At 48.4% G+C, this 22,633-nt stretch overlaps 1 protein-coding gene across 2 annotated transcripts in view; it reads left to right on the top strand.

The window, feature by feature from the left end:
- Positions 1-3,881: 3,881 nt before the first annotated feature.
- Positions 3,882-22,633, top strand: part of TMEM132B (transmembrane protein 132B) — a 184,848-nt gene continuing 166,096 nt past the window's right edge. Inside the window, exon 1 of one of the 2 annotated variants that reach the window (XM_025889618.2) lies at positions 3,882-4,003. Coding sequence is in view for 1 of the 2 variants with exons in the window: in XM_073881301.1 (XP_073737402.1) it covers positions 7,091-7,098 (8 nt within the window). In the remaining variant the exon portion in view is untranslated. Of the gene's footprint in view, positions 4,004-7,061; positions 7,099-22,633 lie in introns of those variants that run through there. The other variant, XM_073881301.1, reaches the window with a different exon arrangement.

Raw genomic sequence — 22,633 nt, forward strand, 5'->3', positions numbered from 1 at the left:
ATGCGCACGAGTCAACATAGGTCAACACTTGCTATGTTCTCTTTCTGTGGCAGCCCTTCTGATGGGCGAGTGTCTGTTTTTGTGTGCTGTAGAAGGAGGCTTGCGAGAGTGCATTGCTACCGATAATAATAACTGAGGATAAAAGCTAAGACAAACCCCACGAGACCGTGCATCTGTCCTGTGTGGCTCCCAGCCCTAACGGCGACAGTTCGTGTGTGACTGTTGAGCTCACGGTTCCTGTCCTCAGTGGGCATGAAAGCTGACTGTCTTTACGGAAGTTTTGGAAGGTATTTAGCAGCTTGAAAGTCTACTTTTTCTGGGGGAGGGATGGGCCCTAGGAAGCCTGGAAGGCTCCCTTCTGTAGGTATCTGTTTTCTTGAGACTTCCTCTTGGCCTCGAAATTAACCGCACTGAAGTTTCTGGCTCTCTTGTGCTCCAGACCACCGGTGCAGCCTGGTGAGCCTCTCAGGTCTGACTTTGCTGCGGCTCGGGGGAGCGACCAGAACCAAAGGAGACCAGCAACGCAGGAAGGCGTTAGGGCGTGCTCTGGGTCAGGCAGGAGGTCCAAGTCCTCCTGGGTGGCTCGGGAGGAGGGTGAGGATAGAGGAGAAAAGTAATTGTGTCTGGAGCCCTAATGCCGAGCACAGTGCTCGGGTGTGGATGGTGGAGTAGAAATCGAGAGCCGGTGACCCTGCAGGGGAGAACATAGAGATGCCCCCGCTGATGGCCAGACCTGGAGGGCTACCCGAGGCTGGCTGCCCTAGGGAGGGGAGCAAAGGGGCGGCTACTGTGATGGGCTCTCATCTGGGCTCCAGGTAAGCAGGAAAAGGTGAAGAGAAGTCAGACGTCCTTCTCGAGAGCATCGTAGCATGTAGAAAAGCGTCTGTGGTGCCCTGGGGCCAGTAATCCCATCTGAGGGAAACCTTGGGAGGCCACCTTGGTCTGCTCTCTGCCTCTGTCCTCATGCACAGCCCTAGGCACTGGTGTGACCCTGCTGGGTGGCCTCTGTTGGTTACAGGTCACCGTCCCAAGTCTGCCTCCCGGCCTCCCCTGCGATCTCTTTAGGACCAGCTAGGACGGTGACAATGGTGAGCACAGTGGCTGGCCTCCAGGGCTGCTCAGACTCTGTCCCTGCTGTTGGTACTTGTGGTCGCCCCTGGTTGGAGGCCTGCTTCTCAACACTCCCAGGGAGAGTTTGCCCATTACAATGGCCTCTGTCTCGAAAAACAAAAAAGACCATAAAGGAGGGCAGTGAGGAGGCCCTGGCATCCAGTCGCATGAATCCGTTCAGAGATGCCGAGTCCCTGACGACGAGGGAACTGTGCCTTGTTTTTGGATCAGAATCAAAAAAAATAAGCAAAAAACCCCAAGGAGAATCTTCAGTGGACATGTTGTGCTCCAGGACTGAAGGAGAGAGAGGGGCCGTTAGGGCTCAGTTAGGAGCTGGAGTGCAGGTCATGGGTCCCATGGGTCATTTGCCAGCACTGCGTGGTGCGCGTGTGGCTCACGGGGGATACACGTGCATGGGAGCAGGTTTCTAATCCTGGCTCTGCCATTGCCCGGCTCTGTGACCTCCAGCTGGCCACTCGCTCTGGGGGCTGTTCATCTGGACTTTGAGGACAATAGTAATAACGCGGCCCATGGGGCTGTCTGACGAAAGACCTCCGTGAGCAGTCGTGCGCATGCAACAGAACGTGATAACTGTTACAATAGCAAGTGCCATCAGAGAGGAGACGCGAGTTCTGGAACATTCTCTCCCACTGCCCCTTTGGCAGCAAGATGGAATGGCTGAAAGTGCGGACAGAACAGGACGCCTCTGTTCACAGTTCGCATAAACTAACCCCGGGAACATCACGGTGGTGAGAAAGAGTGCTTGCAGGAGGGAGCAGCCTTCGTCCGCGGGTGGAGCAGGAGGGGAGTCGGTCAGAGCTGGGAGGGGTGTCTGCGGCTCCGGGGGACTTCTCAGGGTGCGAGGACCTGCACGAGGAGAATAAGGGAAGCAGAAGCCTTTCTTGTCTGTTTACCTATTTCTGCAGGTATTTGAAGCCCCCGATTCCACCCCCGGGCTCCTCACAGTAGGCAGCAAAGCCAGCGGTTAGGACAGCGCTTGAGTCCAGACCGCTCCCTCCTGTTCCTGGAAATTCTGCCTTTATATGCTCCCTTCTTCGGGTCTTGGAGATTTTTTGTGTGTGTGTTGATAAATGCTTTTTTATTTTTATTATTTTTTTTAAGTTTCAACCTCTCCTGGGAGGGGCTATTCTTTCTACCCCCTTTTCTTTTCTTTTTTTTTTATTGAGGCAAATTCAGGTAACATACAGTTGGCCATTTCCCAGGGACCAGTTCAGTGGCATTTAGCACATTCGCGGTGCGGTCTAGTCCCGATCAAGCCTGTTAGTCTAGCGGTTAGTCTAGCGGTTACTGCCCCTTCTCCCCCAGTGCCCCCGGCCCCTGGCAACCACCAGTCTGCTCTGTGTCCCTACAGATTCGCCTCTTCTGGACCTTCTACATAAATGGAATCACACAATACACGGCCTTTTGTGTCTGGCTTCTCCCATGTTGACTGATGTTGTCGAGGTTCATCTACATTGTAGTGGGTGTCAGTGCTTCATTCCTTTTTATGGCTGAATTGTGTTCCTTTTCTTTTTTTTTTAAGATTTTATATTTATTTGAGAGAGAGTGAACAAGCAAGAGAAAAATGGAGAGAGAGAGAGAGAGCACAAGTGGGGGGTGGGGCAGAGCGAGAGGGAGAAGCAGACTCCCCGCCAAGCAAGGGAACCCCACATGGGGTCGGGACTCCATCCCAGGACCCCAAGATCATGACCTGAGCTGAAGGCAGACGCTTCACCGACTGAGCCCCCCAGGCGTTCCTGTCATGTTCCTTTTGATGTACCTGTGGTAAAGGGTGCCCAGGGCCTCACTGGGCAGTGTTTGTGGGTCCACAGGCCTCTGGGAAGCAGAGGGACATCATGCTTCCTCCCAGCCAAGCACCTGCCGACCCTGTGCTGTGTTTGTTCCTGGGCTCGGAAGTCCAAGCACATCCTCTCGCTCTTATGTCTACCTGGTTAAGGCATGGCGAGCAGAGGGTGCTCCATGGCTCTGTCTTCCTCCTGATTGTTCCCCGGACATGTCCCCAGCTCAGGCAAGTCCCAAAGCTGCTATCCAAGAACTTGAATGATGCTCTGGAATCCTGCTACAGAGCAGGACACGTGCTCTGGGTAGTCGCAGCAGAGGGTCATTTGAGGAGCAGGGAACACATGGAAAACAACCAGGCTGTGAGTTGGCCTTTTCTCAGTGCCGGAGCGCCTGGGTCCTTGGGTTCTTCCTTGGGGAACTGTGATCTCCCAACACCATACCAGGCATTCCCTGGCTACACTATCCTGCCTGGATGCTGTGTGTATTTTTCTCCCGACAGCGGCATGCCCCGTGGTTCCCTTCTCCCCATGTGGTCAGGGCCGCCCCTTCCTCCTCGGTCCCCTGGGCTTCCCCAGCCCCCCCGGTCGTGTGTGCTCCCTCCACCTTGTGGGGGCCCCTCCCCATCTCCAGGCGAAGAGCTGGGCGAGCGGATTCCGTCCACACCCGCCCAGACACGCCTGCCTCACTTCCATCACTCGTGGCTCCCGAAGCAGACAGCGATCTGGTTCCCAGCGTGTTGATGCAACAGAAGACTAACGCGCGTGGCAAAACGCTGGGGCTCCTACTTTGGGGCGCTTGTAAAAATAACAGGACGCTTAGTTTGCAAAGGAAAACCATTTACTGCCTCTCTCCCCTACGTCTCCCAGAGGAGAGGGAAGATGTGCTCTGGTTCCGTATTTTTTACCACTTGTCTTGAACTATACACCTTTTTCCTGCCCCACAGAATTAAGGCTGCAGCTGGTGTGAGAATATCGGCCGTGCGCGTCAGCAGTGAGCAGCAGTGGGCGGTCCAGGAGGACATCGACAGTGGCAGCGAGCAGACAGCGGCCACCCTCACCTGTGTGGGCCACCACCCGGACACGCAGAGCAGGTGAGCGCCGACGTCCCCAGGTGCGGCCGCGGCCGTGGGGGGGCCGGGGGGGCTGCAAGAGCTGATGGCAAAGTAACGTGCGCATAAATGAGGTGATGCCTCTGCCTTTGATGGGCAACGTGTTCCCCTCGCTCATCAGCACCGCTCAGCCCTTTGGCTTCCAAATGGCTCCATGATGGGGCTGTGCCGCCCGAGGGGGCTTTTATTCTTTACGCTCTCTATACACCTAAGGCCCAATCAGGTGAGCAGTCTCCAAAAATTACCTGAAGTCACACATGCGCAGGGTTTGAGAACCGTACTTTAGGAATTGATTGTTATTATTGTTATTGTTCGCATGACGACTGAAGGATGAAATGAGGACCGCAGAAATGATCTAAGAGGCGAGGGGGAAACGTACCTTTTTATGAGCAAGCGGAGGGTGGCTAGAGCGACTGAGTGATTGTGTCTTAGTGCTTAAATGCAGCCATTTTGCGGATCTCATACGTGGGTATTGGCATATGGAGTCAGGGTGGGAAGTCGGGTGAGCTTGGTGTTGCCGGCACACACTCGTCCTGTCCAGCTCAGACGCTGGCCTTGGGTTTCACGGGGCTGTGGAGGGAGGTCATTGCTAGTCACCGTGCATCAGGACCCCAAGAAGGCAGAAGGAGCTGTCTCCACTGTGGTAACAGCCTTTTCTCTCAAGGAGTTGGGCCAAAATGAGCCACTAGACATGTCACCTCAGCCCCCGCCTTAAAACCACAAAGGCTCCCACTTCAGCCAGGATGAGACTCCAAGGCCTCAGCTTGGCAGGCGAGCCCCTTGCACACCTCTGCGATCGTCATACCCCGTTCTCTTTTCTCTCTAGTATTTAAACTCCACGGTGTTAGGCCCCCAGGGGGTCCTCTGTGATCGCACCGGGGTGTGGGCGGGTGGCTGGGCTCCTGAGGCTCAGGGAGGTTTCGTGGAGCTTGCCTCCTCCAGGGCAGTCCTGCGTCCAGTGCCCCCTGCCTTGGTGACCCCGGCCAACCTCGGCTAGGACCGTGTCCTGCCCGCTTCCAAGAGCTCTTTCGAAGGGAAGGGAGTGAGTGGTTACGAGCCTCCTGTTAGGAATATTGACTACTCCAAGCTCAACATTCGGATTATCCTGCTTTCCCTCCCTCGAAAGAGCTTTTCATCTGCAACCTCGCGTGGCCCCTGGTTTCCCTGGAAATCTGTCCACCCGCTGAGCGTTCCCACACCCTGAGCTATCAGTATACGGGGAGAGCCTGGGATTCTTATATTGGCTCAGGTGCTTTCATTCGCAAGTACTAGGATACCCACGGACGTGGCCGCCACAACACGGTTTTACCATCTCACCTGGCGAGAAACTTAGGGGCGGGTGGTTGGCGGCTGGTAATCCGGCAGCACAGATGGTGTCACCCAGGTGTGTCGTGTCTTCCGCTCTGTTGTGCCCGGCTCACTGGCTGTCGCCCTCCCTCTAGTTTGCTCGTGGTCACAAGGTGGCTGCAGCAGTTCCAGGCATCACCAGCTCACCCGGTTGTTCATGAACATGGGCAGGGAGCCGCTTCTCCTGTGTATCTCTTTTTTATCAGGGAAGAAGACCTGGAAGTCGTCTCTTCAGATCTCAGGGGGAAGTGGTGGGCCCCTGCCTTTGCCCAGGAAGCAGTCTGGGAAAGCGAACACCTGGCCCTATTTTGGAGAGGTGCCCTGGGGGGTGGTCTTTGTTATAAAGGAAGAAGGGTGGGAGGATGCTGGTTAGCTATAGCGCAACTGGCCACACTCTTCAAATCTGGTGCCCGCCAAGGGTTGTGGCTTCCTCTCTGTTTTGCGCTTGGGCCCAGGCTCCCTCTGGGTTGCTGGGGGTGTTGGGCAGCTGGGCTTTGTTGTTGGGTGCCGCACTGATGAAGCCCAAACGTGAAGGGCTGTTGGGTTCCTCATGCGGATGGAGACGCACAGGGGGGCCGCTACCAGGGACGTCTGGATGCAGGGGCCCAAAGCAGCATCCTTAGCGACCTGTCCCCTGTCTTTCCTCTGGCTTGGCAGCATCTCTAGCAGGATCTTCCCTCCTGGTGGCAGGTTGGCCACCAGCAGCTCCCAGTGTCCATCCTGCTGGTGTGGTCACTTCAGGGAGGACGTCACTCTTCCCCGTCGGGTCCACTGGCTCTGTTTGGCCCAGCTTGGATCATGGGCCCACCAGAACCAGTCACTGTGGCCAGCCCACCTGAACGACATGGCTTAGAGGATGGGAGATGTTCTGGGGGATGGATGCTGGGGGTGGGGGCAGAAACAAGAGGGGGCCTTGCGGTTAGCACAGTCCTGCTGTGCTGGAGGGGCCTGAGTGGGATGCCTCGACGTACACCCTCTGAAATCACCACTTGGGTATACATCTTGGGTGTGGATCCTCCTTGACTCATAACAGGGTTACCTCCAGATATACCCATCATAAGTTGAAAATATCACGAATCAAAGATGCGTTTCACACACCTCACCTAGCGGCCACCACAGCGTAGCCCAGCCCACCTTCAACGCGCTCAGAGCACCGACGTGAGCCTCCCGCTGGACAAAATCACCCGACTACGGCACTGACAGTGACAGACGATGCAGGTGGCGTCTGTGACCCACGTGATCGCGTGGCTGACGGGGAGCGGCGGCCGCTGCCCAGCATCACGGACAGAATGGGACCCCGATCGTGAGCCCGGGCGACAAGATCCAGATTCAAAATTCCAAGTACGGTTTCTACTGAATGTGTTAATCGCTTTTACACCATTGTCCAGTCGAACAGTTGCACACCTGTCAAACTGTCCTGAGTTAGAAGGGTCTGTGGGAGGGCGGAATCCATGGTCTATGGGTAGGAAATTGACTTCTTGAAATATTTGATCAAGTGGTGCTGTTTTACACTGAAGAAAAAACATAGGCTGTGGTGATCACTTTTGGCTCTGTGAGAATCAATTTTGCATTCTCTTTAGGAGAGAGAAAAAAATTGCAGAAGACAAGCCGTTACATAAGCAGAGTTACATAATTATGAGACGCTCTCCGGTCTAGCATCTTCCTCCTCGTCCTTCACGTCAGTGTTTGACCTCCCCGGGGCTGGACGAAGGACAGGGATTGATGCTTTGGTATGACAATTTATACTTATCTAATATCCCTCTAGAATTCATTCCATAATCTAAATAAATAATGCTTTTCTTTGTACTTTTCTCTTGAATTGTGATGTCAAATGAGGTGTGAAATACAAGCTCATGGACCATGTTTGCCGGCTAACAAAGTGAATATATGAATATATCCCCAACAAAACACCCCCCGAAAGCTGTGCCTCTGAGTTGTGACAACCTTGGGTGGAATAGAGTTTTTAATAGAATATAATGTACAAACTGCCTGAAATTCTGTGATAAGAATTAAAAATGTGTCATATGGGAAGACCCAACGCGCTCAGTGAGAAAGGCAGTAAAGGTCCTAATTTAAAATATTTTAATGAATGCTCATTGTGAGGAAATGTGAGTAATAAAGATGAAAACCACAAGATAAAGAGTAGTGTTACCCAAGGAGGAGAGAAGAGATTAGAAAAATAAGCAGATTTGAAAGTGTTTGGAACAGATAACAGGGCAGCAATGCAAATGGAAGGTAGCTGGCAGGCGGTTTGCATGGAGACCAGGTGGGGTCAAGAGAGCTTGAGACAAGGTTGCTCCTTGAATGGTTTCTGTCTGGTCGGTGGGAGCCAAACCTCAGCGAAAATAAGCTGCAACTTTTTCTGTGGTCAGAAACCACAATACAGAGTTCATTCTCACCTAAACATTGGAGAAGAGCTTGGGGGTACACCTGGGAAAGAGGAGTTTGTGCCTCTCCATAGGATAGAAAAGCAAAAGCCCCCAGATAGATTTCTTTAAAGAAATCGACACACCCCACATTGTTGTAAACCCAGTTCAAGGTGAAATCGAGATCAAAGTCAGATGTTTTCTGTGGAGTGTTACCCTGGTGGAAAATCTGGAACCAGTCTTCCGGGAGTTTTCCTTTGCCTGCTCTCATCCAGAAAATACCGGGCAAACAAAGGAGTCGCCCTCCTGAATAACCTAACTCATTGCTTTTTCTGAAATCCGGCTGTTAAAGATGAAGCAGCGGTGTTAATGTAAGAGTCACTGTGTCAAGTATCATTACGTGGACTCAGGAAACACAAACCAGGACAAATAGTTCACTGCACTTCAGGATTCTTACTTATTTATTTTTTGTTAGAAGGCGGACAAAGACAGTTCAGAGGTCGCTGCAGCCTCCTCTGTCTCCAAATATGAGCAGTGTTTCCTACCTGACTCCGTTTATGTTGGTTTCTTTCCTTCTCTAGGAGGTTTCATGACAGGTAAAGATAGAACGCACAGAACATTTTAGTGTGTCTTTGAGGACAATTTTGTGTGATTCTGTTGTCCATTGCTTAGTTTATTTTAAAGATGGATTGAAAAGCCCTACAGTGTTTATTAGATGCCAGATGTCTTTGTGAGTCTTTTAGGAAAAGTATCTTTTAAGAGTCGGCAATGTTAGAGCCCCATGAGGCAGATAACTGGCATGATTTCTGCTTAACAGATGGGTAAGCTGACCAGTTTAGATGACTTCCCAAGCTCTCCGGGCCAGTAAGTAGCCAAAAACAGTCGGACCTTAGAGTCCACGAGCTTATCTGAGCCCCTGGCTGCACCTGCCTGCGGGTTCTTCCTTCGCCCCCATTCACGTTCTTGTCTAGTCGAACTGAGAACTTGGTGACAGCTTGCCCATGGGCCCGGCCGGCCATCTGGCAGGTGGCTCGAATGGTAGCCCCTCAAAAGATGTGCACACATCCTCACCACAGAACGTGTGAATGTTTATTTGGGAAAAAGGATCTTGGCAGAGGTAACTGAAGAATCTTGAGGTGAGGAGATCATCGTGGATTGTCTGGGTGGGCTCCCAGTCCAATGACAAGTGTCCTCGTACGACAGACATGGAGGAGAAGGCCATGGAGATGGAGCAGAGATTGGGGTGAAGCGGCCACAAGCCAAGGAAGCCAAACAACACCTGGAGCCCTGAGAAACTGGAAAAGGCAGTGAACAGATATCCTCCTAGAGCCTTAGGTGGGAATGCGACCCTGCTGACACCTTGATTTTGGAGCTCTCACTTCCAGAACTGTGAGAGAATAAACCACTGTTGCTGTAGGCTATTGAGTTCGTGGTAATTTGTTACAGCCGCTATAGGAAACTAATGCAGGGGCTTAATGATTGCTTGCTGCATGGGTAAATCAAGACTTCTCAGTCCTGGAGGCATGTCAAAATAGTCTGGAGGTCCTTAGTAAGCACACATTCCTTAGACCTGACACCTCGGTGGGTCATAGGCATTGATATCGTAAAGACTCTTTAGGTGATTTTTTAAAAAAAGATTTACTTACTTATTTGAGAGAGAGAGAGAGTGAGAGCGCATGCAAGAGAGACCGTGCACAGCAGGATGGGCAGAGGGATAGGGAGAGAGAATCTGAAGCAGACTCCACGCTGAGCGCAGAGCCCGACACGGGGCTCCTTCTCACGACCCTGAGATCATGACCTGAGCCGAAACCAAGAGTTGGATGCTCAACTGACTGAGCCACCCAGGCGCCCCTCCGGGTGATCTTAATGTGCAGTCAGAGTTGGGAATTAGGAATGAATGGGATGTAGGAATGAATGAAATAGTAATGAATTCAAACACCATAGGATTTGAAAATAGTAGATTTAGAAACACACAATTGTTAGGTTTACAATAAAATTTGCCACTGTACACCTCTCAGTACCAGCTGCCAGGATAGTTCAAAACCAGGATTTAGAACTTATCAAACTCAACACCCAAAGAACAAATAATCCAATCAAGAAATGGGCAGAAGACATGAACAGACATTTTTCCAAAGAAGACATCCAAATGGCCAACAGACACATGAAAAAGTGCTCAACATCGCTCGGCATCAGGGAAATCCAAATCAAAACCTCCATGAGATACCACCTCACACCCGTCAGAATGGCTAAAATTAACAAGTCAGGAAACGACAGACGTTGGCGGGGATGCGGAGAAAGGGGAACCCTCCTACACTGTTGGTGGGAATGCAAGCTGGTGCAACCACTCTGGAAAACAGTATGGAGGTTCCTCAAACAGTTGAAAATAGAGCTACCCTACGATCCAGCAATTGCACTACTGGGTATTTACCCCAAAGATACAAATGTAGGGATCCGAAGGGGTACGTGCACCCCAATGTTTATAGCAGCAATGTCCACAGTAGCCAAACTGTGGAAAGAGCCAAGATGTCCATGGACAGATGAATGGCTAAAGAAGATGTGGTATATACACACAATGGACTATTATGCAGCCATCAAAAGGAATGAGATCTTGCCATTTGCAACGACGTGGATGGAACTGGAGGGTGTTATGCTGAGTGAAATAAGTCAATCAGAGAAAGACATGTATCATATGACCTCGCTGATATGAGGAATTCTTAATCTCAGGACACAAACTGAGTGTTGCTGGAGTGGTGGGGGGTGGGAGGGATGGGGTGGCTGGGTGATAGACATTGGGGAGGGTATGTGCTATGGTGAGCGCTGTGAATTGTGCAAGACTGTTGAATCACAGATCTGTACTTCTGAAACAAATAATGCAATATATGTTAAGAAAAAAAAAAAGAAGAAGATAGCAGGAGGGGAAGAATGAAGGGGAGTAAGTCGGAGGGGGAGACGAACCATGGGAGACGATGGACTCTGAAAAACAAACTGAGGGTTCTAGAGGGGAGGGGGGTGGGGGGATGGGTTAGCCTGGTGATGGGTATTAAAGAGGGCACATGCTGCGTGGAGCACTCACTGGGTGTTATGCACAAACAATGAATCATGGAACACTACATCCAAAACTAATGATGTAATGTATGGTGATTAACATCACAATAAAAAATAAAAAAAAATCAGGATTTAGGTATAGAAACATATCATGCCCTGGATCTGTCTGTAATTCATGCCAGAAGGTGGTAACAGGGTTTGCCTATGGGAAATGAAGGGCTCCTCCCCCGCTTCCAAAAAGATCAGGCTAACCAAAGAAAAGAAAAAGAGAAATATTTTAGAAACACGCCACCTCTTTTCCTAGCCAGTGTGAAACTCTCTCTAAATTTATGCTGCTGGTCAGTTTCAGCATAGGGATGCTAGAAGTCTTCTTATGTCAAAAGTAGTAGATGTTCAATTAAAATTTAGAAGATACACTGAATAAGATGTAGAAGATAAAAACCATCCCTGAACCTATGTATGATTTTGATGAGTATATTCCTCTGTATGTGTTTGCGTGTATGTGGATATATACAAATATGTTATTTTTGTCAATACTAGAGTTTGTTTAGCTTTGAAAGCAGTTTTTTGTAACAATGTAGAATAAATATATGGCAACATCTTCTCAGGTTGTTAAATATTTGAAATAATAATTTTCAGCCCCTTTGAAAAACTAATGAAAGGGATGGATTCTCTTTCTCCCAAAATACAAGTACACATAAACAACTTTTTCCCGGCAATTTAAAGATTCATGGAGCCTTTCAATGAACCTGTAGTTTTAAGTGTAATATTTAATAGTGGTATCATATTCTATTGATATTATAGATCCTCTGTTTACCATGTTTCATTTTTTCCCCCTTTTCAACATTCCTTTTCAACATTCTTTAAAAATGTAAAATGCCTTTTGAGTACTTCTGTGGTCAGTCTTCAGGAGAGAGTGCTAGAAGTGAAAGGGTCACAAGACATGACGAAGTTTTAAATTTTTGATGATTTGGTGAAATTTTTCTGCCGGTTTGCACTGGCAGCTCTGTGTGGGAGTGCCCTGTTCTTGGTTCTTTTGCCAGCACTGGGCAGTCAGTGCCTCAAAAGGATAATTTGATAGTTGGAATATGGCTGTGTTCTTGTAGGGTTCATTTCCATTCACCTGATTTTTGGTGAAATTTGAGTTTTTCCCCATGTTTGTCTGCAAGCGTCTTTCCCTACTTTGTTGTGTTTCCTTTTTATTACTATATTGTCACTCTAGCAGTGTTTTAGGTTTTGTGTGGTCAAATCTAGTCATTATTGTTATTCAAGGACTCCCGCCTGGAGGAGGGGGTGGCCTGGGGTAGAGCAGGATGCCTGAAAACCCACCCATCAGCCTTAGCCTCTGAGTGATGTCAGAGAAGACCAGAGCCAGCCCCCAGCACAAGTGGTAAAGATAGATTTCATCTGGAAACTGTTGGAAGAAAGGGAAAAGAGACCTCTGCATAACCTGTAGAGACAGGGGAATTTATAGCCGAGGAGCAGGGTGGGGGGGGGGGGGGGTCAGTAGATGACGCAGGACCGAGAGGAGTCATCCTGGGGAAGGGGGCCATCCTGGCCAGACCAAACCACATTCTTGCTGAGGGCAGGCCACAGTGATCAGACAGCACGGGTGGGGATAAGGAATTGGGTTAGAATATAGAGAATGAGCAGATATCAGGAAAGGGGGTATATTCTCTCTAAACTGACTCAGCAGGATCCTTGCTATAATTGGGCTCTAAAGGTGTGGCAAGGACATGGAGGGAGTGCTCAGAGGAGCCTACTGCCAGTCTGGTTAAGGAGAGAGTCTTTGTCCGTGACTGTGTGGAGCAGAGCCCCCTCCTGACCTGGGCAAAGCCAGGTAGTGTGAGTGACCACTGAACCTTTGTCATCTTAGGCCATTGAGGTTTGGACTTCAGTTGTTACCAGGCATAACGAAGTCTATGCTGACTGATACAGAGAGCTTTCAAATACACATTTCACACATAGTAAGACTTTTCTGAGCACTTTTAGGTTACAGCGGAATTGAGCAGAAATTATAGGGAACTCTCAGCTTTCCCCATTATTAACATCTCCACTGGTGTGGTACATTTGTTTCAATTGATCAGCTAATACTGATACATTCTTTTTTAAAAAAGGATTTTATTTATTTATTTATTTATGAGTGTGAGCAGGGGGTGAGGCAGAGGGAGAGGGGGAGAGAGAATCTTAAGCAGACTCCCCGCTGAGTATGGAGCCCGATGCCAGGCTTGATCTCACAACCCTGAGATCGTGACCTGAGCTGAAATCAAGAGTCAGATGCTTAACCAACTGGGCCACCCAGGTGCCCTCTGATATATTCTTTTTAACTAAAGTGTGCGGTATATAGTAGGATTCACTCTTGGTGTTGTGCATTCTGTGGATTTAGACAAATATATGATGATGTATGATGTGTGTCTACCATTCCAGTATCAAAAACAATAGTTCCGTTGCCCTAAAACCCCTCTGTGCTGCACCTGTTTATCTCTTTCTCCCTACTCCAGAATCCCTGGCAACCACTGATCTCTTTACAATCTCCATTGTTGTGTCTTTTCCAGAATGTCATGTAGTTGGAATCATACAGCCTGTAGCCTTTCCAGACTGGCTTCTTTCACTAAGTACTATGCATTTAAGGTTACTCTGAGTCTTTTCATGGCTTGATCACTCATTTATTTTCAGCACGGAATAATATTCCATTGTCCGGGTCTACCACAGTTTATTTATCCATCGCCTACTGAAGGACATCTTTGTTCCTTCCAAGTTTGGGCAATTGTGAATAACACTGCTATAAACACCCGTGTGCTAGTTTTGTGCAGACGTAAGTTTTCAGCTCTTTTGGGTAAATACCAAGGAGTGTGGTTGTTGGATTGTATGTAAGAGTACGTTGAGTTTTGCATGAAGCTGCCAAACTGTCTTGCAAAGTAGCCTGCCACCATGCTCTCGTCAGTCGTGAGTGAGTCCACTGTTCTGCGTCCTGGTTGACACTTGGTGCTGCCGTGTTCTGGATATTGGCCATTCTCATAGGTGTGCAGTGGTATCTTATTATTGTTTTAATTTTCAATCCCCTCATAACATGTGGTGTTTAATATCTTCTCATAGGCTTGTTTTCCATCTGTATATCTTCTTTGGTGTGTGTTCAGATTTTTTTGCCCATGTATAAGTTGGGTTGTTTGTTCTCTTACTGTTGTGTGTTAAGAGGTCTTTGTATGTTTTAGATACCACTCCATTGTTGGTTATGTGCTTCACAAATCCTGTTCCAGTCTGCGGCTTCTCTTTTCATCCTCTCATTCAAATAAACATTTTGAGTAGTGATCCCATGTCTGGAATAATTTCCTAGGGTTCAAGGTGACTATGCTTAGGTGACTCAGAAGTTTCCCTAATTCTCAAGATGGCTGGTTTGGGGCAGAAAAATCCATATTTGGGTGTTCTGATGTGGTTGGAAAAAAACCCCATGTCTTGCTTTATGACTCTCAGCCTTCCTCTTGACCAGGAGGGCCTCGCTGGTTGAGGATGTCATCCCTGGCAATGTGTGGGCTCACACAGCCCATTCCTAGAGTGCCCCTGTGGCCACCTGTGGCCTCTCCCCGCTAATCCATTCTGCTACCAGCTGCCAGACTAATCTTAAAACACCGTTTTCTTCCAGACTTCAAGGCTCCCTATTGCCTATTGCCTGTCTCAGCAAGTGTTTGCAGTTGGCTAGCTTTTACAGTCCTTTTTAGAAGCAGGGCTCTGTCAGGATGCTCAGAACTCTGCAAGAGTGGATGCTGAGACCGCCAGGAGGGGCCCTCTGCACCGTAATAGGACAGGAGACCAAGGGCAGTGGAATAAAGAAGAGGACACCATGGATTCTGTAGGGGAGGGCTCCTGGAAGGCATGTCAGAGGCGGTGACATTGGAACTGGTCCTTAAAGGATGAGTAGGAGTTTAAAGTGTTTAAAAATAAACATTTCTGGGAAGGTGACCTATTACACCATTCTTTCCATAACATTAACACTGTACTGTGTTAGACTTCCAGAATCGTCTTTAATGCAACAATGTGATAGTGGTTGGATAGTCTTAGGGTATGGAGCATCTGTGTTGGGTGGACCTGGATGGGACACTTCGAATAGTCTTAGGAGAGGTGCCAATGTGGGAAGCATTTTCAGGGGTTATTGGAAGCAGATCCTACCAAATACAATGCCTATGCTATATACTACCGCCCTTAAATATCAGCATATCCCTGTGAAGAAGATAGCACTCTTAGCCCCACTTCCAGATGGGGAAAGTGAGGCCCAGAGATACTAAGGGCCTACAGTTGCATAGCTATGACTGGTGGGCCTGGGATCTGAACCCGGACTTCAAGACTCTAGAACAGTGCCTGGCACATGTTAGGCCCTCAACAGACAAATGTCAATGATTCTAAGCTCAGAGGTCCTTTCTCAGCACCAGAGTTACCTCCAAAAGAGAAGAGGATGGTGCCAAAGAAAAACACTGCCCAAGATTTTGGTGCCTTCTCCAGATCCCCAAGTTAAGCTACTTTGTTCAAGGCTATGGGAAGCTCAGCCTTAATCGCCACATTGCCAGTTTCATGCATTGTAGGTCCTTTGTGAAATAGGAATGGAGAAGAGAATTTCTCTTAGAAATTCCAAGTGTCATTTAGGTTCTGACATGCCCTTTCTTACTGAGTGCAGATTTTATTTCTATTGCGAGACTTAGCTTTTGTAGTTCACTTATGCAGACAGAAATGGAGCTAGAGGAAATTGGAGGTTTTCTTTACAAAGGTCTGCCAGCATGGTGGTTTTATTTTTTTAATTTTTTAAAAAGATTTTATTTATTTATTTGACAGAGAGAGACACAGCGAGAGCAGGAACACAAGCAGGGGGAGTGGGAGAAGCAGGGAGAAGCGGGTCTCCTGCTGAGCAGGGAGCCTGATGTGGGACTCGATCCCCATGACCTGAGCCGAAGGCAGATGCTTAACGACTGAGCCACCCAGGCGCCCAGCATGGTGGTTTTAAATCGGAGCCCCGACACCAGATTTCTGATGGGCAGTTGATGAGACCAACCAAGGGAAATTGTCAAAGTTGATGCTAATGAGGACAACTCTTTATTTGGCCCTTTAATTGGTATTTGCTTGTCAGAAACCTCAGCTGCTCCATCAACTCATTTTATTCTTATGTCATTATTTTGATGTATTTATTTACTTATTTTGACATATTATTATGACATGATATATGTCATTGAGCAAATTGACCACTGAAACCATGCAGCCTTCCTCAGATCCGGTGCCAGTCTTTAACAGAAGCCGTCAAATGAACCTTTGAGTGGTTGCCTACCCCTCCTATATCCCCAGCCCTGCCCGCTGTGAAAAAAACCCTTTGCTTCTCAAAGTTTCCTGGAGAAAATTTTAAAGTATTCATTAACGCAGGCTGCCTCCATGAAGCATCAATTCTTGCCCCATGCCTTTAAACCTAAATAAACGTAGTATACCCAGGTGTCATTCCCTTTCTGCATGAGAAGAAACCTCAGTGTCTTTTGAAAGGACATTTCATTTGATTTTAACCAGTCCCAGAGCTAATGTCCTATGTAGCTTTTCGTAGGTACTGGCACAACATGGCTACATATCCGATTGGTGGTGAGCAATCTGCAACCTGTATCTGCACGTGGCTGTTTAGGCAACTTGATGCTGAATGCAGCAGGGGAGCGCAGCCTTTGATGCTGAAGAGTTTCCTCTGTGTTACCAGATGATCTCCTTGGTCCTGGGGAGGACGGGTCATGTAGTTTGCAGATGTCTCCCTATTGGGATTTGCCTGGTTCTCCCCCCTCACGATTATAGGTTTTGGGGTTATAGGTTTTTGGGGAGGAAGATGACAGAGGTAGGTGCCATATTTATCACATCATACAAGAGTACAGACTACCAACACTGTTCATCGCTATTCATACTGACCTCGATCACCTGGCTGAAGGGGTGTTTGCATTTCTCTTCCGTAAGGTTATATCCCCTCCCCTCCCCAATCCAGTTTCTGTACTGTTCTCTGAAGGAAGTCACTGTACACAGCCCACACTTCACACAGCCCACACCTAAGTGTGGTGGGAGTTATGCTCCCAGCCTTGGATTATTTCTTCACGAAGTGTTCAGGAAATCCTGAGGAAAATCCGCTCAGGGACCTGAGCCATCCACTTTTCTCGTCACTGCCACACAGAGGGATTAGATGGGTTGGGACCATTGTCCCTGGTTCCTGAACGAGGACTGCTCAGGCTACCCCTTCCAGAATGACGCTGTGGAACAAGAATGTGTAACATTGCATACTCCTTGCCTAGAGCTTCCTGGCTGGGATGCCTTGCTTTCTTGTGATTTTGAGTTCATGTCTCTTATGACTGTCCAGGGGAGATGTTTGACCCTTTGCTTTCCAAAAGAGGAAGGAGGGAGTTATGTTTGGCTGCTTCTGTGGGTCCAGAATTCCTGTCCCATAGCCCATAATAAGAAGGATTTGGGTGCAGAAGGGGCTGGAGCCCCCAGCCCTGCTCATCCAGGGCTAGGACAATCTCCTGGTTTCTCTCCAAGGGCGGGATTTAGACAGTTCACCCAGGGCACCAACAAGAAGGACAGGCCAGCTCCAGGATCCAGGACTGCTGAGAAACTTTCAACATCTCTCCCTTGTGAAGTCTATATTCTAGTGGGATGAAACAGACAATGGTAAATGTTTACTCTTAGGTGATGGGAAGTCCTGGGTAGCTGAGGTCATAATGGAGTGGGTGGGCCCTCATGCGGTATGACCCGTGTCCTTACAGAAGGGGGAAATTCGGACACAGACACACACAGGAGGAGTGCCATGTGACGGAGAAAGCAGAGAGCAGGATGATGCTTCTGGAAGCCAAGGAACACCGAAGATTGTCAGCAGACCACCAGATCGAAGGGAGAGGCAAGGAACAGATTCTGCTCCCAGCTCTCAGGAGGACCCAACTGTGCTGCCACCTCGATCTTGGAAGCCTCCAGGACTGGGAAGGAATCACTTTCTGGTGCTTAAACCACTTGGGTTTTGGTGCTTTGTTACCGCAGCCCTGGCGCACGAAGGCCCTTGCCTGCTTTGTCCTCTCTCGGGCATGCAGATCTGTGGCTCTTCATGGTCAACTGGCTGGTTGGTTCCAGGGCATCTTCTCCTGCATGTCTCAGAATGATCTCCCCAGGAGAAGACACCATCTCCAAGTCCACTCTGCCATCTGTGAGGTTTTCTTGGACTCAAGCGTGGCTGGCTCATCTGCAGAAACAGATGTGCACAGATGGATAATTCTGGTGGATGCAATATTCAGGGGTTCATGCCACACACTCACTTGGCCAATAGGTATTGGACTAAAAGCATCAGTGGAGGAAGGAAAACCAACACCTTAAGTGCCATGCAGACCACTCTGTCCTGGAGGGAGCACGGCTGGGGTGGAACAACTTACACACGTGTTTTCAGTTCTTTTGGGCATATACCTAGGAGCGGAATTGCTGGCTCACACGGGCATTCTGTGTACAACTTATCGAGGAGCCGCCAGACTGTTTTCCATGGCGGCTGGCCCATTTTAGTTTCCTACCAGCTGTGTGTGAGGGTTCTAATTTCTCCATATCCTTGGATGGCTAAAGAAAATGTGGTCTCTCCACACAGTGGACTAGGATTCAGCCAGGAAGAGGAAGGAAGTGCTGACACCTGCTACAGCCTGGATGCCCCTCTGTGAACATGGTGCTCCATGAGGAGCCAGACGCAAAATACTACAGAGTGTATGGTTCTGTTTATATGAAGCGTCCCCAGTAGGCACATCCACACAGACGGAAAGCGGATGAGTGGTTGCCAGGGGCTGGGGGGAAGTGGGTGTGAGGAGTGGCTGCTGCTGGGTCTGGGGTTCTTTGTTAGTCTGAGGCAAAAGTTCTGGAAGTAGGTGGCATGATATTTGTACACCTTTGTGAATGTGCTTACTGCCACCTAGTTGTATGCTTTAAAATAGTAAATTTTATGGTATGGCCACAATAAAAAACAAAACAACAAAAAAGAGATCTTTTCTCTGCAAAAGTTACCTGTAATGTGCTTTCTGGCCAGCTTAAGAGACATTCCAAGACTATTTCTGACACGTAATTTTTACCTTCCATGTGGTCTTTTCCATAAATCCTTACATAAGAGTGAACTCTTCAGTGAGAGTTTCCAAGAATTAAGCACAGTTCGAAGAATTCGAAGCTGATGGTATCCGGGCTTACGGTTGCCGTGGGTAGGTGCTGTGTCAGTGAAGACCCTAACAAGGTTTTGTGGAGGTGAGCAACAGCTCCGGGTTCAATCTTTGAGAGTGGTGACTCTTAAACCAAGGAGCTAAAACACCGCTTGCCGAGGAGCAAGAGCCAAACTGGGAACAAATGCCCCCGCCCCCCCATGGTCCGCCAGGCTCTGTGTGCAGGTGTGAGGGCGAAGCAGCAAGGAAGAAGCTGGCTGCCCCCCACTCCCCACGTCCACGCAGACATGTAGTTTTCCTTCCCCTAACTCATGAATGATTTCCAAGCATACTTTAAAATCTAGAGGATGTCGTAACAAACGTCCATCTATTTACCACATAGCTTTATCCCAGCGGGATGCTTTCCCAATGTGGTGTCTGCGGAGCTTAAAAAAAAAACAAAAGAAAACCAAACCAACACAACTCTCCCTTTTGCGCTCTCTCTACTCCCTTCTTAGGGTGAACCACTCTCCTGAATTACATGTACATCCCTTTTATGAATGCTTATGTAATTTTATTCCGTGGGTAACTGCTGTGGTTGCAACGTTGGTGTCCCTTCAAAAATTCACATATTGAAATCCTAACCTCAAGATGACGGTGTTAGGATGTCGTTGGGAGGTGATGAGGTCATGAGGGTGGAGCCCCCCATACGTGGGATTAGTGCCCTTATCAAAGAGACCCCAGAGAGCTGGCTTGCTCCTCCCACCACATGAGGACACAGTACGAAGGGGTCAAGGGGCCATCTGTGAGCCAGGAGGTAAGTCCTCACCAGACACTGAATCTGTGGGCACCTTGATCTTGGATTTCCAGCCTCCAGGACCAAGAGAAATAAATTCCTGTTGTTTATAAGCCACCCTGTCTGTGGTCTTTTGTTATAGTGGCCTGAATGGTCTAAGACAGATACCTTTCCATAGACAGTGTGTTGTGTTTTCAAACTTTATATAAATGGCATTGTGCTATAGGAATCGTTTTGCAACTTGCCTTTTTTGCTCAGCGCAACATTTCCTAAATTAAACGCTGTGGAGGCATGTGGCTACAGCTCTTTCTCGCCCTACTCTATAATATTCCATAATATAGATACTTCATAATTTATTTACTTGTTCTCCTGTTGATGGATGACTTATATAAACTTCTTCTCATATTGATCTTAGTGCCCATTGTTGTATGTGCTGTATTAAATATTTGCACTAGATCCTCTGGGATAGTGGTTTTTTAATGGGGGGGCAAAAAGGGGGGTGTTGTAACACATTCATGAGTCATGACAAGCATTAAAAAAAGAAATTGAATGGATTAGCACAGAATAGAAAACATCAGAGTCCCTAGCATGTAATAAGGGAAGTATTTCATGAAACTTCAGTGTCCTTTTTGTGTCTGATTTTCCTGAGTCACCATGCCAAATCTACTCTTTCCCGGAGGCTGGAGTGAAAACACGCAGTGTCTGCATGCAGGTGCAGAAATGTAGCCTGCTTGGGTGTGGGCATCTTCAGCTTTTTACCTGTTCCCACATTGCTCTCCAGAAGTGGTTGTACCCATTGACAAGTTGTGTTTGAGGTTAGAAGGCTTCTTAACTTTCTGAAATGAGAGTTTTTTTTCCAGAAGCTAGCTCTTGAATGTCTTATTTCAGGTTGGTAATTCTTCTGTGGAGGAAGGAAAACCAACACCTTAAGTGCCATGCAGTGGTGGTTTGTCGTAGAGACACTCATCTTAAAGACACGCCATTTAATTTCCCTGCTGTCAAGAGGCAGAATTAAGTTATTCCTCTTTTTAAAAGAATGATTTAAGTAGGAAGTAATGAATGCAAAATGCTGTAGTTAAACATCAGCGGATACACTGATGGATCGGTTGTCACTTGGGTCTTGCGATAAAGGGAAAGAAAATGATAATCATTTTCAAAAAAATAAAAACAGCGATGACGAATTTGATGCATTTGGACGCTGCGCCACTCATTAGGGCTCACTATTATTTTCCAGTTAATAAAGGAACCTCGCATCTCCCCTGTGATTAAGCCGCTGCAAAGCAAAAAAGTCTTTGTTTTCAGGAGCGCACTAGGTCTCCTGAACTGCATGAACATATGAGATCTGGCTGCCTGGCACTGGCTCAGTTGGAGCCTCTGAAATCCCGGTGGCAAGCTGGGAGTCCAAGTTTGACCTGCCGAGTGTTTATCTGGCTTTTTTCCCCCCCCCTTCAATTTGGGCCAACGCTAAAAGAATTGGGAGGTTTAACTAAAAACACACATTTGAGGCATCTCTAGAGAAAGCACAGGTCTGGACAGATGAGGTCTGGCTGAGATTGAACGGCCACAACTTGCCAGAGCGGACCGGTGGCTCAGTTCCGAAGGGGTCCATGCTGGCTCATTTAACGCAGTCCCCTCCACTCCCTGCTGTCCCCCCAAACCCAGGAAAAGCTCTCAACCCAATTTCAGTGTGTGTGTGTTGGGGGGTTCCCCTCCCCACCACGCAGCACTCCAACCTCAGCTGGGCATCCTACAGTTCAGCTCACTGCTGATGCTGTCCACGTGGAGGGAGGCATCAGCCCCCACAGGTTGAGGACTCCATCCCAAACACGGCTGTCACCCTGCTTCAGATGCCAGTTGCAAGTCCAGATTGTCGCCTGTCCCTCTGACCAACGTGCTATCATTGGGTGGGTTCCCATGACCCCCTCCTTGGGTTTGATTAACTTGCTAAAGTAGCTCACAGATCTCGGAGAAACATGTTATTCACTAGTTACTGGTTTCCTCCAAAGGGACAGAACCCAGGACCGGCCAGGTAGAAGAGAAACCGCAGCTTGTGGGGAAAGGGTGTGGGGCTTCCCACCAACCCAAAGCTCTCTGAATCCTTTTGGGTTTTTTTTTCTGGAGGCCTCATTACAGAGATACGATTGATTAAATCATGTCCACTGGTGATCAGTTCAGTCTCCAGCGCCTCCCCTCTCCCTGGTGCCCGGGGGGCGGGGGGGGGGGGGGGGGGGTGGGACTGAGTCCCCCTGACCAGCAGCCCCCATCCTCAGGTGTGTTCCCAGAGTCTCCTCATTAACATGAGAAAAGACACCTTTATTGCTCTCTTTGCTTAGGAAATTCCAAGGGTTTTAGGAGCTCTATGCCGGGAACAGGACAAAGACCAAATACAACGCAGGTGTCCCCCGTTATCCACAGTTTCAATTATCCGTGGTCAGCCATGGTGCAGAAGCAGGCGATCCTCCTGACGTACTGTCACAATGTGTATGTCATTACCATTACCACACACCATTGCCTCACACATTTTATCTGTCATCCTGTCATCACAAGAGAGAGGAAGGAGGGGGAGTACAGTACAATATTCTGAGAGTGGGCGAAAGCACACATCCACATAACAGTATATTGTTATGATTGTTCTATTTCATTATTATCTTTGATTTTTATTACTGATAAACTTTATCATGGGGCTGTGTGTATAGGAAGAAGCTTAGTACATATACTGTTCAGTACTATTGGGGTTTCAGGCATCCACTGGGGGTCCTGGAATGTAACACCTGCAGACAAGGAGGGGACTCCTATATTTCTTGCTATAAATCACAGTGTCACCCTGGGTTTGGTTGGCTCTTTGTTGGCATTTACCCATTAAGCACATGGTGGTGTTTTCTTTTAGGAAAGAAGTATTTCTTGA

The sequence above is a fragment of the Callorhinus ursinus genome, unplaced genomic scaffold (assembly GCF_003265705.2).
Source record: "Callorhinus ursinus isolate GAN/ISIS: 27379988/994484 unplaced genomic scaffold, GSC_fseal_2.0 scaffold41, whole genome shotgun sequence".
NCBI lineage: Eukaryota > Metazoa > Chordata > Mammalia > Carnivora > Otariidae > Callorhinus > Callorhinus ursinus.